Source organism: Pseudorca crassidens, chromosome 1 (genome assembly GCF_039906515.1).
Source record: "Pseudorca crassidens isolate mPseCra1 chromosome 1, mPseCra1.hap1, whole genome shotgun sequence".
In the NCBI taxonomy this organism is placed as follows: Eukaryota; Metazoa; Chordata; class Mammalia; order Artiodactyla; family Delphinidae; genus Pseudorca; species Pseudorca crassidens.
Window position 1 is genome coordinate 173,866,786 of NC_090296.1, and position 17,238 is coordinate 173,884,023.

The window sequence follows — 17,238 nt, forward strand, 5'->3', positions numbered from 1 at the left end:
AATGGCCCCAGCTTCCTCTCCCCTTTTTCATATGGAGGCCACTGAGGCCTCTCTATGGAAACTTAGGGTTCCAGAGCACCCCATTAGAAAATCACTGCATAGTGGATATAACATGAGACTGTCATTCAGTCTCTTGGCCTGGGGCAAGTTTTCTGAGTCTCAGTTCCCTCACCTGTAAAATGAAGGGTCAGACAAGGTGGTCCTTATGTCCCGTGAGTCCTAACATCCCCTGAACCCCTAGGCCCGTCTTCCAGGCTCTCTGCAATGCTGACACTCGTCCTCTGATTTCACTGTGACCTTCTCTTCCATCCGGACACGTCTACTCATTGCATACGCATCTGCCTTTCCTACCTCTGCCCTTCACCAATGACATTTCCATCTTGCCAGGGCTTCCCTCTCCCCACATCCACTCCCATTTCTTCCTCTTCTGCTTTAAATCCTGACTCACCTGTCAGGATTCAGCTTATACCCCCTCTTCTCTGTGAAGCTTTCTTTGATTACCTCCACCCATGGTGAGCTCTCTCTCCTCAAGTCATATTCACATAGTTGGTTACATCACTCATCCCACCCAATGTCCCTTGAGAGTCAGGTCTTGTGCTAGAGGCCTCAACGAGACCATCTTGACTTTAAAGGCAGATTCTAAAAGCAGAAAGCTTTTAGAAACTGAGGCTCAGAGTAGCTAAGTAACTTGCTTAAGACCACGGGTCTAGCCATCAGTAGAGCCTAAATGATGAGCAACCCCTTCCTACTTCTGGTTTTGGATGGTCTCTCCTCTGTGGTCCATAGAACACCTCCCTTCCACTAAAGGAAATTAGCACACTGTGTGTGTGTGTGTGTGTGTGTGTGTGTGTGTGTGTGTGTGTGTGTGTGTATTTAAAGACTGTCTTTCCTGCTGTAGTGTAAGCTCTGGAAGGCAGATATCATTTATGTTTCTGTTTCTTACAGAATCCAGCCCAGTGCCATGTACAAAGCAGACACTCAATAAATGTTTGTTGAATGCAGGAGTAAGCTGTCTTTCTACTTTTTTTCTAGATTACGTGTCTTAAAGTCTCTCTCTTCTGTTAGTCTCTTGGTTTCAGCATATAGAACAGCCTAGAGAAAAGTTCACAGTACAGCACACTTTCCTATAGACTCAGACACCAGCAAGAGTCAAGAGAGGGAAAAGCAGATTGATGCTTTCAGGAGAAGAGGGAATAAGTGACTTGCCCCCCATCCCTTGCCTTGAAATCATCCTGATAAATGTTCGACTTCCACTTCTTAAGGATATTTTGATGAAGCAAGGTTAGAGAGAAGGTGCGAGTGCCCCATGAACAAGCCGAAACCCAGCCTCGTGTTGTTATAATTAAATGCTTCAGGGAATCAGGTTAGAGGTGTGCACATGCTAGGTTTCCTGTTAGTTTTCCCCAGTAACATGCGGCATTTGTTCCAAGAGGATCGTGACAGAGAGCCTCCTGGGCCTGGTATATGTACCTGTGAAATTAAAAAAAATTTTTTTTAAGATAAAATGTATAATGAGTAGATCGTATGATCTCCAGCCTCAAGACTCAAAATCCTTTCCCGTTTTGCACAGACGAGTGAATTATCTTCTCTGCCCTGCAGCCAATCACCCCCCACACCCTGGTCCTGAAGATGCCTGTTGACCTTATGGGAGGTCATCGTCTCTGCCACCGGGAGGCTGCACCGAAGGAATAAATGTTCATGAAAGAAAGACTTGATTTTTGTCCATAAAAGCTGTCAGAAGTGTGGTTTACACTTACAGGAAAAAGCCCATCTCTGACATAAATGGTCAGGATGCAGCTGGAGTTTGTTAAATTTATTCGGTTATCTGGGCAAGAAAGCAGTGCTGGGCTGCTGGGGATGGACCCCCGCTTCGCCCGGCTCAGCGCCTGCCACTGGAATCTCCCTCCCTCTTTAGTCCCTCTTCAGATGGCTCTTTCTACAAAAGGGAGAGGTATTTCTGTTTACGATCGTTCGTTTTCCATCATTTTCCAAACAAATGGACAGGACATCCTGGATGAATAAATGAGGAAGAAAGGGGCGTGTCTTTGACAATAGTCAACTGGACAGCAGTGTCCCAGCGGTAATTCTGTTTTTTTTTTCCTTTTTGCAGTATGTGGGCCTCTCACTGTTGTGGCCTCTCCCGTTGCGGAGCACAGGCTCCGGACACGCGGGCTCAACGGCCACGGCTCACAGGTCCAGCCGCTCCGCGGCATGTGGGATCTTCCCGGACCGGGGCACAAACCCATGTCCCCTGCTTTGGCAGGCGGACTCTCAACCACTGTACCACCAGGGAAGCCCCCAGCTGTAATTCTTTAAAAAAATTAAAAAAAAATTTTATACAATTTTTAAAGGTTACTTTCCATTTACAGTTATTACAAAATATTGGCCACATTCCCCGTGCTGTACAATACATCCTTGAGTCTATCTTACACCGATAGTTTGTGTCTCCCACTCCCTCACCCCCTCCCCACTGGTAATCAGTAGTTTGTTCTTTATATCTGTGACTCTGCTTCTTTTTTGTTATATTCAATAGTTTTTTGTAATTTTAAGATTCCAAATATAAATGATATCATACAGTATTTGTCTTTCTCTGTCTGACTTACTTCACTTAGCATAATGCCCTGCAAGTCCATCCATGTTGTTGCAAACGGCAAAATTTCATTCTTTTGCATGGCTGAGTAGTATTCCATTGTGCATGTGTGTATATATATATAAAATATATATATAATCTTGTTTATCATTCATCTATTGATGGACACTTAGGTTGCTTCCATGTCTTAGCTATTGTAAATAGTGCTGCTATGAACACTGGGGTGCATGTATCTTCTTGAATTCGTGTTTTTGGTTTTTTTCGGATATATACCCAGGAGTGGAACTGCTGGCTCATGTGGTAGTTCTATTTTTCGTTTTTTGAGAAACCTCCATACTGTTTTCCACAGTAGCTGCACCCATTTACGTTCCCACCAACAGTCTACTAGAGCTTCTTTTTCTCCATATTCGCCAACATGTGTTATTTGTGTTCTTTTTGATGATGGCCATTCTGACAGGTGTGAGGCGATATCTCATTGTGGTTTTGATCTGCAGTTCCTTGATTAGTTTGATTTGTACTTCCTTGATTAGCACATTCTTTGAATGTGCTTGTTGGCCATCCTCATTTCCTCTTTGGAAAATGTCTTCTGCCCGTTTTTTTAACCGGGTTGGTTCTTTTTATTTGGTTTTGTTTTGTTGTTTTTGATGTTAAGTTGTATGAGCTGTTTATACATGCTGGATATTAATCTCTCATGGGTCGAACAATTTGCAAATATCTTCCCCCATCTGGTAGGCCGTCGTTTCGTTTTGTCGACTGTTTCCTTTCCAGCTGTAATTCTGGACGGAGCACAGCCTCTCGTGATGTGCATGTGTTCAGCGCGCGACGTGCATCCATGCCCTTTGAGGGCTAAAGAGGTTGAAGTCTGGTACTGACAACACTGCTGTTACAGAGGCCGCTGAATACTCTTTGCTTAGCATTTCCAGAGGACCCGTTACTTCTGGCTTTCAGAACATTATGTAAAATTCCCTAGAGGAGGTTTCTCTAGAAATGATAGATCACCTTTGATTTTTGCAGAAAAGGGAGCTCAGGGCTGTGGGGGCTGTTGGATTAAAATCAGAGCACAAGAGGCACAGGGGCAAGTAGAAGCCAGTCTCACAACCAGCACATTGCCGGGTGGCCACGAATTTTTATCAGCCCAGCTCCTGGAAAACAGACAGCTGTCTTCTTCATGGACAAGAACAGAGAATTTTTATTAACTCACAGGAGAAAGAATAAGCCCAGACTCTTCCACGGGGGTTTAAAACCTCTTTCACCAGCGAGTCCTTTTTCTTCACCGTCTTTATCCTTAACTGTCTCGGTCTCTGCTCCAGTCACCAAACTCACTTTCTACTCTCACAGCAAATCTTCTTCCTGCCACTGAAACTGCAGCTGACTCTCTCTTTTTTTGTTGTTTTTTTCGTATTTGCTGGAATTTAGCCTTAGATGTAGTTTTGGTTTTCAACTTTTTATTTTGAAATAATTACAGTGTCTCAGTCTGCTTGGGCTGAGACTGGGAGGCTTACAGAGCACACATTTATTTCTCATGGCTCTGGGGGTGAGAAGTCCGGGATCCAGGTGCTGACGTGGTCGGTTTCTGGTGAGGCGTCTCTCCCCGGCTTGTAGATGGCCGTCTTCTTGCTCAGTGCTCACATGGCCTTTTCTTTTTTATTTATTTATTCTTATGTTTATTTATTTACTGATTTGTTTTCTTATTAGTCATACTTTTTTTTTTTTTTTTTTTCCAGTACGCGGGCCTCTCACTGTTGTGGCCTCTCCCGTTGCGGAGCACAGGCTCCGGACGCGCAGGCTCAGCGGCCATGGCTCACGGGCCCAGCCGCTCCGTGGCATGTGGGATCTTCCCGGACCGGGGCACGAACCCGTGTCCCCTGCATCGGCAGGCGGACTCTCAACCACTGTGCCACCAGGGAAGCCCTAGTCATACATTTTATACACTTCAGTGTATACATGTCAATCCCAATCTCCCAATTCATCACACCTCCCCACTGTGGCTTTCCCCCCTTGGTGTCCATGCGTTTGTTCTCTACATCTGTGTCTCTATTTCTGTTCTGCAAACCAGTTCATCTGTACCATTTTCTAGGTTCCACATATATGTGTTAAAATATGATATTTGTTTTTCTCTTTCTGACTTACTGCACTCTGTATGACAGTCTCTAGATCCATCCACGTCTCTACAAATGACCCAATTTCGTTCCTTTTGATGGCTGAGTAATATTCCATTGTATATATGTACCACATCTTCTTTATCCATTCATCTGTCGATGGGCATTTAAGTTGCTTCCATGTACTGGCTATTGTAAATAGTGCTGCAATGAACATTGGGGTGAATGTGTCTTTTTGAATTATGGTTTTCTCAGGGTTTATGCCCAGTAGTGGGATTGCTGGGTCGTATGGTAGTTCTAGTTTTAGTTCTTTAAGGAACCTCCATACGGCTCTCCATAGTGGCTGTACCAATTTACATCCCCACCAACAGTGCGAGAGGATTCCCTTTTCTCCACACCCTCTCCAGCATTTGTTGTATGTAGATTTTCTGATACCCATCCTAACTGGTGTGAGGTGATACCTCACTGTAGTTTTGATTTGCATTTCTCTAATAATTAGTGATGTTGAGCAGCTTTTCATGTGCTTCGTGGCCATCTGTATGTCTTCTTTGGAGAGATGTCTATTTAGGTCTTCTGCCCATTTTTGGATTGGGTTGTTTGTTTCTTCAATATTGAGCTGCATGAGCTGTTTATATATTTTGGAGATTAATCCTTTGTCCGATGATTCGTTTGCAAATATTTTCTCCCATTCTGAGGGTTGTCTTTTCGTCTTGTTTGTAGTTTCCTTTGCTGTGCAAAAGCTTTTAAGTTTCATTAGGTCCCACTTGTTTATTTTTGTTCTTATTTCCATTACTCTAGGAGGTGGATCAAAAAACATCTTGCTGTGATTTATGTCAAAGAGTGTTCTTCCTATGTTTTCCTCTAAGAGCTTTATAGTGCCCGGTCTTACATTTAGGTCTCTAATCCATTTTGAGTTTATTTTTGTGTATGGTGTTAGGGAGTGTTCTAATTTCTTTCTTTTACATGTAGCTGTCCAGTTTTCCCAGCACCACTTATTGAAGAGGCTGTCTTTTCTCCATTGTATATCCTTGCCTCCCTTGTCATAGGTTAGTTGACCATAGGTGTGTGGGTTTATCTCTGGGCTTTCTATCCTGTTCCATTGATCTATGTTTCTGTTTTTGTGCCAGTACTATGTTGTCTTGATTACTGTTGCTTTGTAGTATAGTCTGAAGTCAGGGAGTCTAATTCCTCCAGCTCCGTTCTTTTTTCCCTCAAGACTGCTTTGGCTCTTCGGGGTCTTTTGTGTCTCCATACAAATTTTAAGATTTTGTGTTCTAGTTCTGTAAAAAATGCCATTGGTAATTTGATAGGGATGACATTGAATCTGTAGATTGCTTTGGGTAGTATAGTCATTTTCACAATATTGATTCTTCCAATCCAAGAACATGGTATATCTCTCCATATGTTGGTATCATCTTTAATTTCTTTCATCAGTGTCTTATAGTTTGTGCATACAGGTCTTTTGTCTCCCTAGGTAAGTTTATTCCTAGGTATTTTATTCTTTTTGTTGCAATGGTAAATGGGAGTGTTTCCTTAATTTCTCTTTCTGATTTTTCATCATCAGTGTATAGGAATGCAAGAGATTTCTGTGCATTAATTTTCTATCCTGCTACTTTACCAAATTCATTGATTAGCTCTAGTAGTTTTCTGGTAGCATCTTTAGGATTCTCTATGTATAGTATAATGTCATCTGCAAACAGTGACAGTTTTACTTCTTCTTTCCCAATCTGTATGCCTTTTATTTCTTTTTCTTCTCTGATTGCTGTGGCTAGGACTTCCAAAACTATGCTGAATAATAGTGGGAAGAGTGGACATCCTTGTCTTGTTCCTGATCTTAGAGGAAATGCTTTCAGTTTTTCACCACTGAGAATGATGTTTGCTGTGCGTTTGTCGTATATGGCCTTTATTATGTTGAGGTAGGTTCCCTCTATGCCCACTTTCTGGAGAGTTTTTATCATACATGGGTGTTGAATTTTGTCGAAAGCTTTTTCTGCATCTATTGAGATGATCATATGGTTTTTATTCTTCAATTTTTTAATAGGGTGTATCACATTGATGGATTTGCATATATTGAAGAATCCCTGCATCTCTGGGATAAATCCCACTTGATCATGGTGTATGATCCTTTTAATGTGTTGTTGGATTCTGTTTGCTAGTATTTTGTTGAGGATTTTTGCATCTATATTCATCAGTGATACTGGTCTGTAATTTTCTTTTCTTGTAGTATCTTTGTCTGGTTTTGGTATCAGGGTGATGGTGGCCTCATAGAATGAGTTTGGGAGTGTTCCTTCCTCTGCAATTTTTTGGAAGAGTTTGAGAAGGATGGGTGTTAGCTCTTCTCTAAATGTTTGATAAAATTCACCTGTGAAGCCATCTGGTCCGGGACTTTTGTTTGGTGGAAGAATTTTTTTTTTTTTTTTTTGCCGTACGCGGGCCTCTCACTGTTGTGGCCTCTCCTGTTGCGGAGCCCAGGCATCGGATGCACAGGCTCAGTGGCCATGGCTCACGGACCCAGCCGCTCCACGGCATGTGGGATCTCCCCAGTCCGGGGCATGAACCCACGTCCCCTGCATTGGCAGGCGGACTCTCAACCACTGCGCCACCAGGGAAGCCCTGTTGGAAGATTTTTAATCACAGTTTCAATTTCATTACCTGTGATTGGTCTGTTCCTATTTTCTATTTCTTCCTGGTTCAGTCTTGGAAGTTTATACCTTTTCAAGAATTTGTCCATTTCTTTCAGGTTGTCCATTTTATTGGCATAGAGTTGCCTGAAGCAGTCTCTGTGGATGCTTTGTATTTCTACAGTGTCCGTTGTAAATTCTCCTTTTTCATTTCTAGTTTTATTGATTTGAGTCCTCTCCCTCTTTTTCTTGATGAGTCTGGCTAATGGTTTATCAATTTTGTTTATTGTCTCAAAGAACCAGCTTTTAGTTTTATTGATGTTTGCTATTGTTTTCTTTGTTTCTGTTTCATGTATTTCTGCTCTGATCTTTATGATTTCTTTCCTTCTGCTAACTTCGGGTTTTGTTTGTTCTTCTTCCTCTAGTTCCTTTGGGTGTAACGTTAGATTGTTCGTTTGAGATTTTTCTTGTTTCTTGCGGTAGGCTTGTATAGCTATAAACTTCCCTCTTATAACTGCTTTTGCTGCATCCCATAGGTTTTGGATCATCGTGTTTTCATTGTCATTTGTCTCTAGCTATTTTTTTATTTCCACTTAGATTTCTTCAGTGATCTCTTGGTTATTTAGTAACGTATTGTTTAGCCTCCTTGTGTTTGTGTTTTTTCCAGGTCTTTTCCCTGTAATTGATTTCTAATCTCATAGTGTTGTGGTCAGAAAAGATGGTTGATATGATTTCAGTTTTCTTAAATTTACTGAGGCTTGATTTGTGACCCAAGATGTGATCTATCCTGGAAAATGTTCTGTGTGCACTTGAGAAGAAAGTGTAATCTGCTGTTTTTGGATGGAATGTCCTATAAATATCAATTAAATCTATCTGTGATTGTGTCATTTAAAGCTTGTGTTTCCTTATTTATTTTCTGTTTGGATGATCTCTCCATTGGTGTAAGTGGGGTGTTAAAGTCCCCCACTATTGTGTTACTGTCGATTTCCTCTTTTAGAGCTGTTAGCAGTTGCCTTATGTATTGAGGTGTTCCTGTGTTGGGTGCATATATATTTATAATTGTTATATCTTCCTCTTGGATTGATCCCTTGATAATTATGTAGTGTCCTTCCTTTTGTCTTGTAACATTCTTTATTTTAAAGTCTAGTTTATCTGATATGAGTATTGCTACTCCAGCTTTCTTTTGATTTCCATTTGCATGGAATATCTTTTTCCATCCCCTCACTTTCAGTCTGTATGTGTCTCTAGGTCTGAAGTGGGTCTCTTGTAGATGGCATATATATGGGTCTTGTTTTTGTATCCATTCAGTGAGCCTGTGTCTTTTGGTTGGAGCATTTAATCCATGCACGTTTAAGGTAATTATCGATATGTATGTTCCTATTATCATTTTCTTAAATATTACAGGTTTGTTTTTGTAGGTCCTTTTCTTCTCTTGTGTTTCCCACTTAGAGAAGTTCCTTTAGCACTTGTTGTAGAGCTGGTTTGGTGGTTCTGAATTCTCTTAGCTTTTGCTTGTCTGTAAAGCTTTTGATTTCTCCATCGAATCTGAATGAGATCCTTGCCTGGTAGAGTAATCTTGGTTGTAGGTTCTTTCCTTTCATCACTTTAAGTATATCATGCCACTCCCTTCTGGCTTGTAGAGTTTCTGCTGAGAAATCAGCTGTTAACCTTATGGGAGTTCCCTTGTACGTTATTTGTCATTTTTCCTTTGCTGCTTTCACTAATTTTTCTGTCTTTAATTTTTGCCAATTTGATTACTACATGTCTTGGTGTGTTTCTCCTTGGGTTTATCCTGTATGGGATTCTCTGCACTTCCTGGACTTGGGTGGCTATTTCCTTTCCCATGTTAGGGAAATTTTCGACTATAATCTCTTCAAATGTTTTCTCGGGTCCTTTCTCTCTCTCTTCTCCTTCTGGGACCGCTATAATGCAAATGCTGTTGCGTTTAATGTTGTCCCAGAGGTCTGTTAGGCTGTCTTCATTTCTTTCCATTCTTTTTTCTTTATTCTGTTCTGCAGAAGTGAATTCCACCATTCTATCTGCCATGTCACATATCCATTCTTCTGCTTCAGTTATTCTGCTATTGATTCCTTCTAGTGTGTCTTTCAGTTATTGTATTGTTCATCTCTGTTTGTTTGTTCTGTAATTCTTCTAGATCTTTGTTAACCATTTCTTGCATCTTCTTGATTTTTGCCTCCATTCTTTTTCTGAGGTCCTGGATCATCTTCACTATCATTATTCTGAATTCTTTTTCTGGAAGATTGCCTATCTCCATTTCATTTAGTTGTTTTTCTGGGGTTTTATCTTGTTCCTTCATCTGGTACATAGCCCTCTGCCTTTTCATCTTGTCTATCTTTCTATGAATGTGGTTTTTGTTCCACAGGCTGCAGGATTGTAGTTCTTCTTGCTTCTGCTGTCCGCCCTCTGGTGGATGAGGCTATCTAAGAGGCTTGTGGAAGTTTCCTGATTGGAGGGACTGGTGGTGGGTAGAGCTGGCTTTTGCTCTGGTGGGCAGAGGTTAGTAAAAACCTTTTCTTGGTGCATGTGTTTGGAGGGAGAGATCTCTCTCTCTCCCTCTTTTTATAAGGGCATTAATCCCATCATGGGGGCCCCACCCTCTTAACCTTATCTACACTTAATTACCACCAAAAGGCCTCACCTCCTATAACCATCACATTGGGGGTTAGAAGACTTCAACATATGATTTTCTGGGGGCGACACAAACATTCAGACCATACATATAGATTCACAGGAAGTTGAAAAGATAGTACAGAGATGCCCTGTGTACCTTTTACCTAGTTTCCCCTAATGCTTCCATCATATATGGTGATAGCACAATATCAAAACCAGTACACTGTGTGTGTCTTGTTCTGTGTCATTTTATCCCATGTGTAGGCCTGGGTAACCACCAGGACAAAAAGGATACAGGAGTCTTATCACCACAAAGGTCTCCCTTGGGGTCCCCGTCACAGTCATTCCCCTGCCTCCATGACCCCTGACCCCTGACCCCCGGCAACCACTGATCTGCTTTCCATCTCCACAGTGTTGTCCTTTCAAGAGTGTTAATACATATGTGGACTCATACGGTATGTGACCTTTTGAGATTGGCTTTTTTTTGTTTGTTTTCACTCTGCTTAATGCCCTTGTGATCCAAGTTGCTGTATGAGTCAATAGTTCCATCCTTTTAATTGCTGCATAATATTCCACACACACGACTGTGCAACTTTTCTCCTCCAACTGGAAGAAATCCTTTCCTCCTCCCCAGTCTCCCTCTCCTTTGGAAACCACCACTCCCAGCGTCTTTCCCTGAACTTATTTCCATTACCTTCACCTGGACCCAGTTAAGCCTCCACCACATCCTTGCCAGGTGTTCTCCCTTTGCTGAGCTGGGAGGAGCCGGGTTTGGGAGGCACAGCTGTTCAGCATTACGGTAAAGGTCGGTTGCAATGGCGGCTGCAGGGCCTCCAGGCTCCCCAAGCTTTCTCCTCGTTTCCTTTTACCAGTGAGTTTTGATGGCCCAGGCCTTCTGAGTGCAGCCTTCATGCCACGGATTGAGCAGATGCCAGAGCTTTCACACCAGAAAGCAGCCGTATGCAAGCCAGGAGGACTCTCACCAGAAACCCACCCTGCTGGGCCTGGATCTTGGACTTCCAGCCTCCAGAACTGTGAGTAAACAAATTTCTGTTGTCCAAGCCGCCCAGTCTATGATATTTTGTGTTATGGCAGCTAGAGCCAACTAACATACCTCAATTAAATCCTTCCAAGAGCCAGTTAAAAGAAACATAGCAACTGTAACAATGCCTGAAGTTGCCCTTATGGAAAGCAAAATTGTTTTAAGTTCCCATCCTGCTAACTTATTTTTACTCTTGTCCTCTCTTTTTTAAAACTGGTTAATTATTAAATTAGCTTTCATTTTATAGATGTTTTGTCCAGTCACTAAAAGTGAATTTAATTGGCTGTTTGTGGAGTTTTCTAAGTTTATTGCTTGTTCGGATCAATTGGAAAGTGAAAGCTGAGGGGTACTGGCTCAGATTTTTAAATACCATCAGCCTTGGGCTGGGTCTCCTCCTGGGGCTTTGTCAGCACTTCAGATTCAAGATCTTGATTCTTTAGGGAGAAGTCCACAGTTGCTGCAACATTTCAGATAACCCTAGACAAGCTGATAGCTGTATGAGAGAGGGAGAAGTGTATTATGCCCTTTAAATTGAATTTTGAGTTCTTCATGAGAAAAAAGATGGGCTGGGTAATCTTATAAGTTTGGATTTAAAATTCATTGATAGCGTCTGATGTTGAAAGATCTTATCCTAGCCCCCTTTTCACTGTGAGAAGAGCAGGGCTAAAAATTATTTCCCTAAATGACTTTTTTTAGCCAGCTGATATGAGTTGCCACAAATCAAAACCCTGTTTTGTTCAGAACGCCTGCATTCTCGGTCCACTTTAGATTTTCTGGGCCTTGGTAACATTTGTAGGTCTTTTTGATCCACATAGTTGCTGGGACAGCTCAATAAATGTAGGTGCTTACTATGATATGTAATTAGCATGAGTTTTTTGGGGTTTTTTTTTTTTTTACAACTTGTTACAATCACACTGTAGATGGCATTTTTGCATCTTCAAGAAAGGTAAACTGGGACTTAAAGTGTAAATCGTTAATGATGGCTTTCAGGTGCTTCCTCTGTGTTAGTTCGCCCGGGGAGCTCCTGGTTTATGGCTAGTGATTCTTGGAGTCTGGTTTACATCTGTAGCTCTGGGTGCCAGTTCTTAATCGATCCTGGGTTATCATGGGCGGTGTGTGACTCCGGCTTTGCTGGTAAGTTCTGGAGATTCCTGCTAAGATGGTAACAGTCAAGGATTCAGGATGAAAAATACATCAGTGTTTCCCATGGACGCAGGTAGGGAACACGGCAGGAGAGCTGGTCTGCGTCCATCTGAAGGACTGCCTGTGAGATTGCCCACTCAGCAGGCAGTGAGTCTCGGGGTGGAGTGCTGGTGGCTTAGAGTTTGGTACAGAAGCTGGGCTGTGGAATGGATTGAGCAGCCTCTACGTCAAAAGCTTCAGCTAAAAATGTTCCCAGTTATAGGTATTTCCAGAACACCTGCTAGAATCCCATACAAAGCCTTGGCTTTATTTTATTATTATTTTTTTGGCCATGCTGAGCAGCTTTCAGGATCTCAGTTCCCTGACCGGGGATTGAACCTGGGCCACGACAGTGAAAAGTGCTGAGTCATAACCACTGGACCACCAGGGAGGTCCCAAAGCCTTGGCTTTAAAACCCACCAGGTTCAAAGAGCAGGGAGCCCCTCAGCCATATAAGAGCAGTCCTTTCTCCTTATAATTCCTCCAGCCTCTCTGTGTGTTTGGTCTGAAACAGAAACCCAAGAGCTGGAGAGGAAGAGAACATACATGCGGTAGACACACTATGACCGTACTCCCTTCTCCAAGGCGAGTGGCTGCCAGCCATGAACTTGGCCAGAGGAAAGGGAGTGGGAGTCTTTTGAGTTAAGACTGATATGACGACTTATATCTTGGACTGAACAGCTTCAATTTCTCAGCTGAGACAGTGTTTCATGACTTAGGAGTGACAAGAAGTTTGTCTTTTCCCCAAGAGTGAGCAGAAAGTTACGCATCCTATCCAAGTCTTCATCCAGGGGCAGAGGAAGATTTTTAATGATAAGTTTCAGGTGTGCAGTACTATAATCACTACAGCGTAATCACCACTGAAGTCTGGTTACCATCCATCACCACAGCGTTGACCCCCTTCACCCATTCTTTGCCCAATCTTCCCCAACCCCTAGTCGTCTGGGAACCACTAATCTGTTCTCTGGATCTATGAGCTTGTTTTTATTTTACTGGGTTTGTTCCCTGTTTTTTTTTTTTTTTTTAGATTCCACATGAGTGAAATCACATGGTATTTGTCTCTGTCTGACTTATTTCATGAACTTTAACACCCTCTAGGCCATCCATGGTGTTGTAAATGGCAAGATTTCATTTTTATGGCTGAGTAATATTCCATTGTGTATATATACCACATTTTCGTCTATCCATCCATTGATAAACACTTAGGTGGTTTCCATATCTTGGCTATTGTAAATAATGCTGCAATGAACATAGGGGTCCATAGATCTTTTCCAACTAGTGTTTTCATGTTCTTCGAATAAATACCCAGAAGTGGAATACCATATGAGTGTGTGGCAGTTCTATTCTTAACTTTCTGAGCAATCTCCATACTGTTTTCCATAGTGGCTCTACTGATTTACATTCCCACCAACAGTGCAGGAGGGTTCCCTCTTCTCCACCTTCTCCTCAGCACTTATTATCTCTTCTTGATAAGAGCCCTTCTCACAGGTGTGAGGTGATAGCTCATTGTGGGTTTGATTTGCATTTCCCTGATGAGTGACGTTGAGCACATTTTCATGTGCCTATTAGCCATCTGTATGTCTCTGAGAATTGTTTATTCAGATCCTCTTTTGTCCATTTTAAAATTGGGTTGTTTTTATTGTTGAGTTGTATGAGCTCTTTATATATTTTGGATATTAATCCCTTATCAGATATATGATTTGCAAGTATCTTGTCCCGTACAGAGTTTTCATTCTGATGATTTCGCTTGCTGTGCAGAAGCTTTTTAGTTTGATGCAGTCCCATGTGTTTATCTTTGCTTTTGTTTCCCTTGCTTGTGGAGTCAGATCCCCGAAGACACTGCTAAGATGGATGCGGATGAAGTTACGGTCTATGTTTTCTTCTAGGAATTTTACAGTTTCAGGTGGACTGAATAGGTTGAATAGGGACTATGGGAAACAAATTTTAAGCCCAAAGTTGTTTGTTCAACAGACCAATTACATCTCAAAGCAAGGCCATTCAAGAGTCATGGAACTGGTTTCTGGGCATTTCTTTTGTAAATTATGCATGTGAGGGTCTATCTTATGCTCGTTTTGATTTCTAAGGTTCATCCTATTGGTGCCTCAGTTAAAACAGATGGTGAGCAGCCTCTTTAAATCTTGTTTGACACAATTACTGTTTACAATGTATAAATCAGAATTTAGAAATGAATGGGAACACTGATCAGAAAACCTAATACTAATCATATGAAGGTCTCCTTGACTTCACGTCTTACCTGCACTAAAAGGTCCTTAGCCTCCTTCTCGAGCCATCGTGGGTAAAAGGGGCTGTCCATGCGGATGGAGTGGAAGAGCTCCTCTTCATCTTGCCCATGGAAAGGTGACTGACCTATTAGCATCTCATAGAGAAGGACGCCAAAGGACCACCAGTCCACAGAATGGTTGTACTTCTGACCCAGCAGGATCTGTGGGACCAAAAGGCAGAGACATAATTAATCGAAACGAGGTTGACTTGAAAACCCTGCATGGACTTTTCAGGGCCACTCAGGACATAACTGATGAAGAACAGTGCATGGTTTTAGCAAAGATTACACTGAAAACTGTAGCTTTTGTGAAGTTAATGATTGGATAGAAATAAGTGGGCAGTACCAAAGCTAAGCAACATTTTTGCATTTCAGCATCTTTCTTCCCCCCTCTGGCCTTAAGCAAAACAACTAAATTGTACCATCAGCTCTTCATTTTCCTATCTGTGATGGGAGCCCATGGGTGGTAGCTTCAGACCTAAGAGAGCTGATGTGTATCTAAGCCCTTCAGTGCCTCTGAGGTGAATATCTAAATCAAACCCATGTGTTTTATGGACTTCTGTGGTCTTGAGTCTTTGCATAAAGTTCTGTAGCTAATCAGGCAGCCAAAGGGGTCATCTGACCAAGTCCACCCCTTAAACCTAACTAGTCACGGTTACGAAGAGTCGAATTTTGTGACTATGCCAAGAGAGACTAGGATAACAAGCTGATAGATGTTTGTGAAAATAAAGATCAAGTTGCAAACAGAATTTTGCAGTCTGCTGCGGACTTCCAGTATAAAAATGCTATCTACCGGCCTTAACTCAATATTTGAACACTGAGGTTAATTCTAAAGTAAAAAAAAAATAAACTTAGCCTTAAGGAATAGTGTAAAAGTAGACCCCGGGAGAATGATAAAATAAAGATGCACACACTGCGCGATCTTAGTTCAGGTACGTTTGCCTTAAGTGGGGCCCGGTTCACACGCAATTCCCAGGATGTGCCACAAGAGGGAGCCCAAGGCAACCAGAAGCTGCCCTGAGCATCGCATCTTGGTAAGCAATTTCGTTCGGTGGATTAATGGAAAGAAATTTGGAAGGAGAGGAGACAGCTGAGGTGGAAATTAAGTCTTCCAAGGCTAGGGGATGTTAGTAAAGAATTTCAGTCTTAAGTTAGGAGAAAGAAGCAAAATGCCGATTCACACTCAGTTATACACTGTATGAACAGAACGTCTGCAACTGCCTGCTGAGGTGTACTGGGTGTTTCCCATACTTTGTGTTTATTTGTAAGCACCTCTGGGGTAGGTGCCGCTATCCCTATTTAACAAAGGACGGTGACTGAGGTTATGTGTCTTCTTTAAGGTTGCCTGGTTAGTGGGTTGAAAGCTATGCTCTGGACCGTGGTCTCTTGGGATTTTACTACATAATGTTCCTTTTCTATTATAATGTTTCCAGGATTTAAACTTCGATCTAATTCATGCTCAAATTAGTCTGTATTTTAAAAGAAATTGGTGTAGAAACAATGGCTGGAGTGGCTCTTTTTCTATCTCAGCCCCTGGTGCCTTCTTATGGCCATGCTGTCTTTTGTCCTGTTCTCTCCCCATCTTTACTCAAATAATTCAGATGATAATGACGTTACCACTTCACGTCAGAGTCCCTCTTTCTCTCTTAGAGTAAGAGAAAGCTACAGTTCCATCCACCTCTTGGAGCCAGTGATCTGAGGTCTGTACATGGCTCACGACATGATGTGCACAGCGGGGAAAGCGTCCTTAGAAACTAAGTGACCACCAATGCCTCTATGGCTCTGGTTTCCGAGTGACTCCTGCTTTCTCCAGGGAGCTGCTTCTAGCTACTGAAATTCCACCTGGACTTACTAAGTGGCTAGTAGATGTTGGAAAGTAGGGTGTCTCCCTATTTAACTATTTTCTATTCTTTGTCAAAATGAGCGTGGACCTCCAATTATACGTTAGACCCTCGGTCCTATAACCGTGACATAGGGAACCACAGAGCTCTGGGGAAGGTCTCGGGAGACGTGGGCTGGTGAGGCTATTCCCTGGTTTGAGGGAGCACAGTCTGCTTTTTCATGCATCGTTCCTGAGGCTGCCCTGAATGCACTTGTTTTTTGTGTTTCGGGCCCTCTGCCCATATCATTGAGGTCCCCGGGGAGAGGGCAATGGGTCAGTGAGTGAGATAAAGGAAAAGCTTCGCAACGGAGATGATGTGAGTGGAGCTTTGGAAAATGGGTGGGATTTTGATGGGAAAGGGAGAGGCTAGAGACAAAAGGCCCCATCTCCAGCACATGTTCAGAGATGGGCATTTGGGGTGCATGTCTTGGTGTGGTCATTCACGGAACAGGTGATGGGTGCTCTGAGCTGTGGAGGAGGAGACTAGACACTAAGGTGGATAAATCATGGTCCTTAGCTGTGAGAAATTCAGTTTACTGGCAAATGGGATTACACATGGGCTGTGGTAGCACAGAGGAGGAAACAACTGATTATTCCAAGAAGCCAGAGGCACCTTCAGGGAGAAGATGACTTTGGAGGTGGGAGTAAATCAGACCAAGGATTCCGAGGGCACGGCTAAGGGATATGAGAGAGAAGGAAACGGATGTCTCAGGACATATTAAGAACCTTCTCTTGGGGTTTTGGCTTGTACCCAGCTGACAGTGGGGACTTCCTGAATATTTTTAAAGGCGTTGGCGTGACAGGTCTTCCCGTTAGAGAAGTAGATCTGGTGACGTGGTGGAACAGCGGCCCTCAGAACAGGGCATGCACCCCAGGGAGCACCCAGACGGCGTAACGCCGAGATACGGGA

At 42.6% G+C, this 17,238-nt stretch overlaps 1 protein-coding gene across 5 annotated transcripts in view; it reads right to left on the minus strand.

Moving 5' to 3' along the window:
- PRKCQ (protein kinase C theta) overlaps window positions 1-17,238 on the minus strand; it is a 159,505-nt gene that overhangs the window by 4,686 nt on the left and 137,581 nt on the right. For all 5 annotated transcript variants that reach the window (XM_067700760.1, XM_067700752.1, XM_067700736.1 and 2 more), the window contains one exon: window positions 14,420-14,608. In XM_067700760.1, coding sequence (XP_067556861.1) covers window positions 14,420-14,608 — 189 coding nt within the window. The remainder of the gene's footprint in view (window positions 1-14,419; window positions 14,609-17,238) is intronic.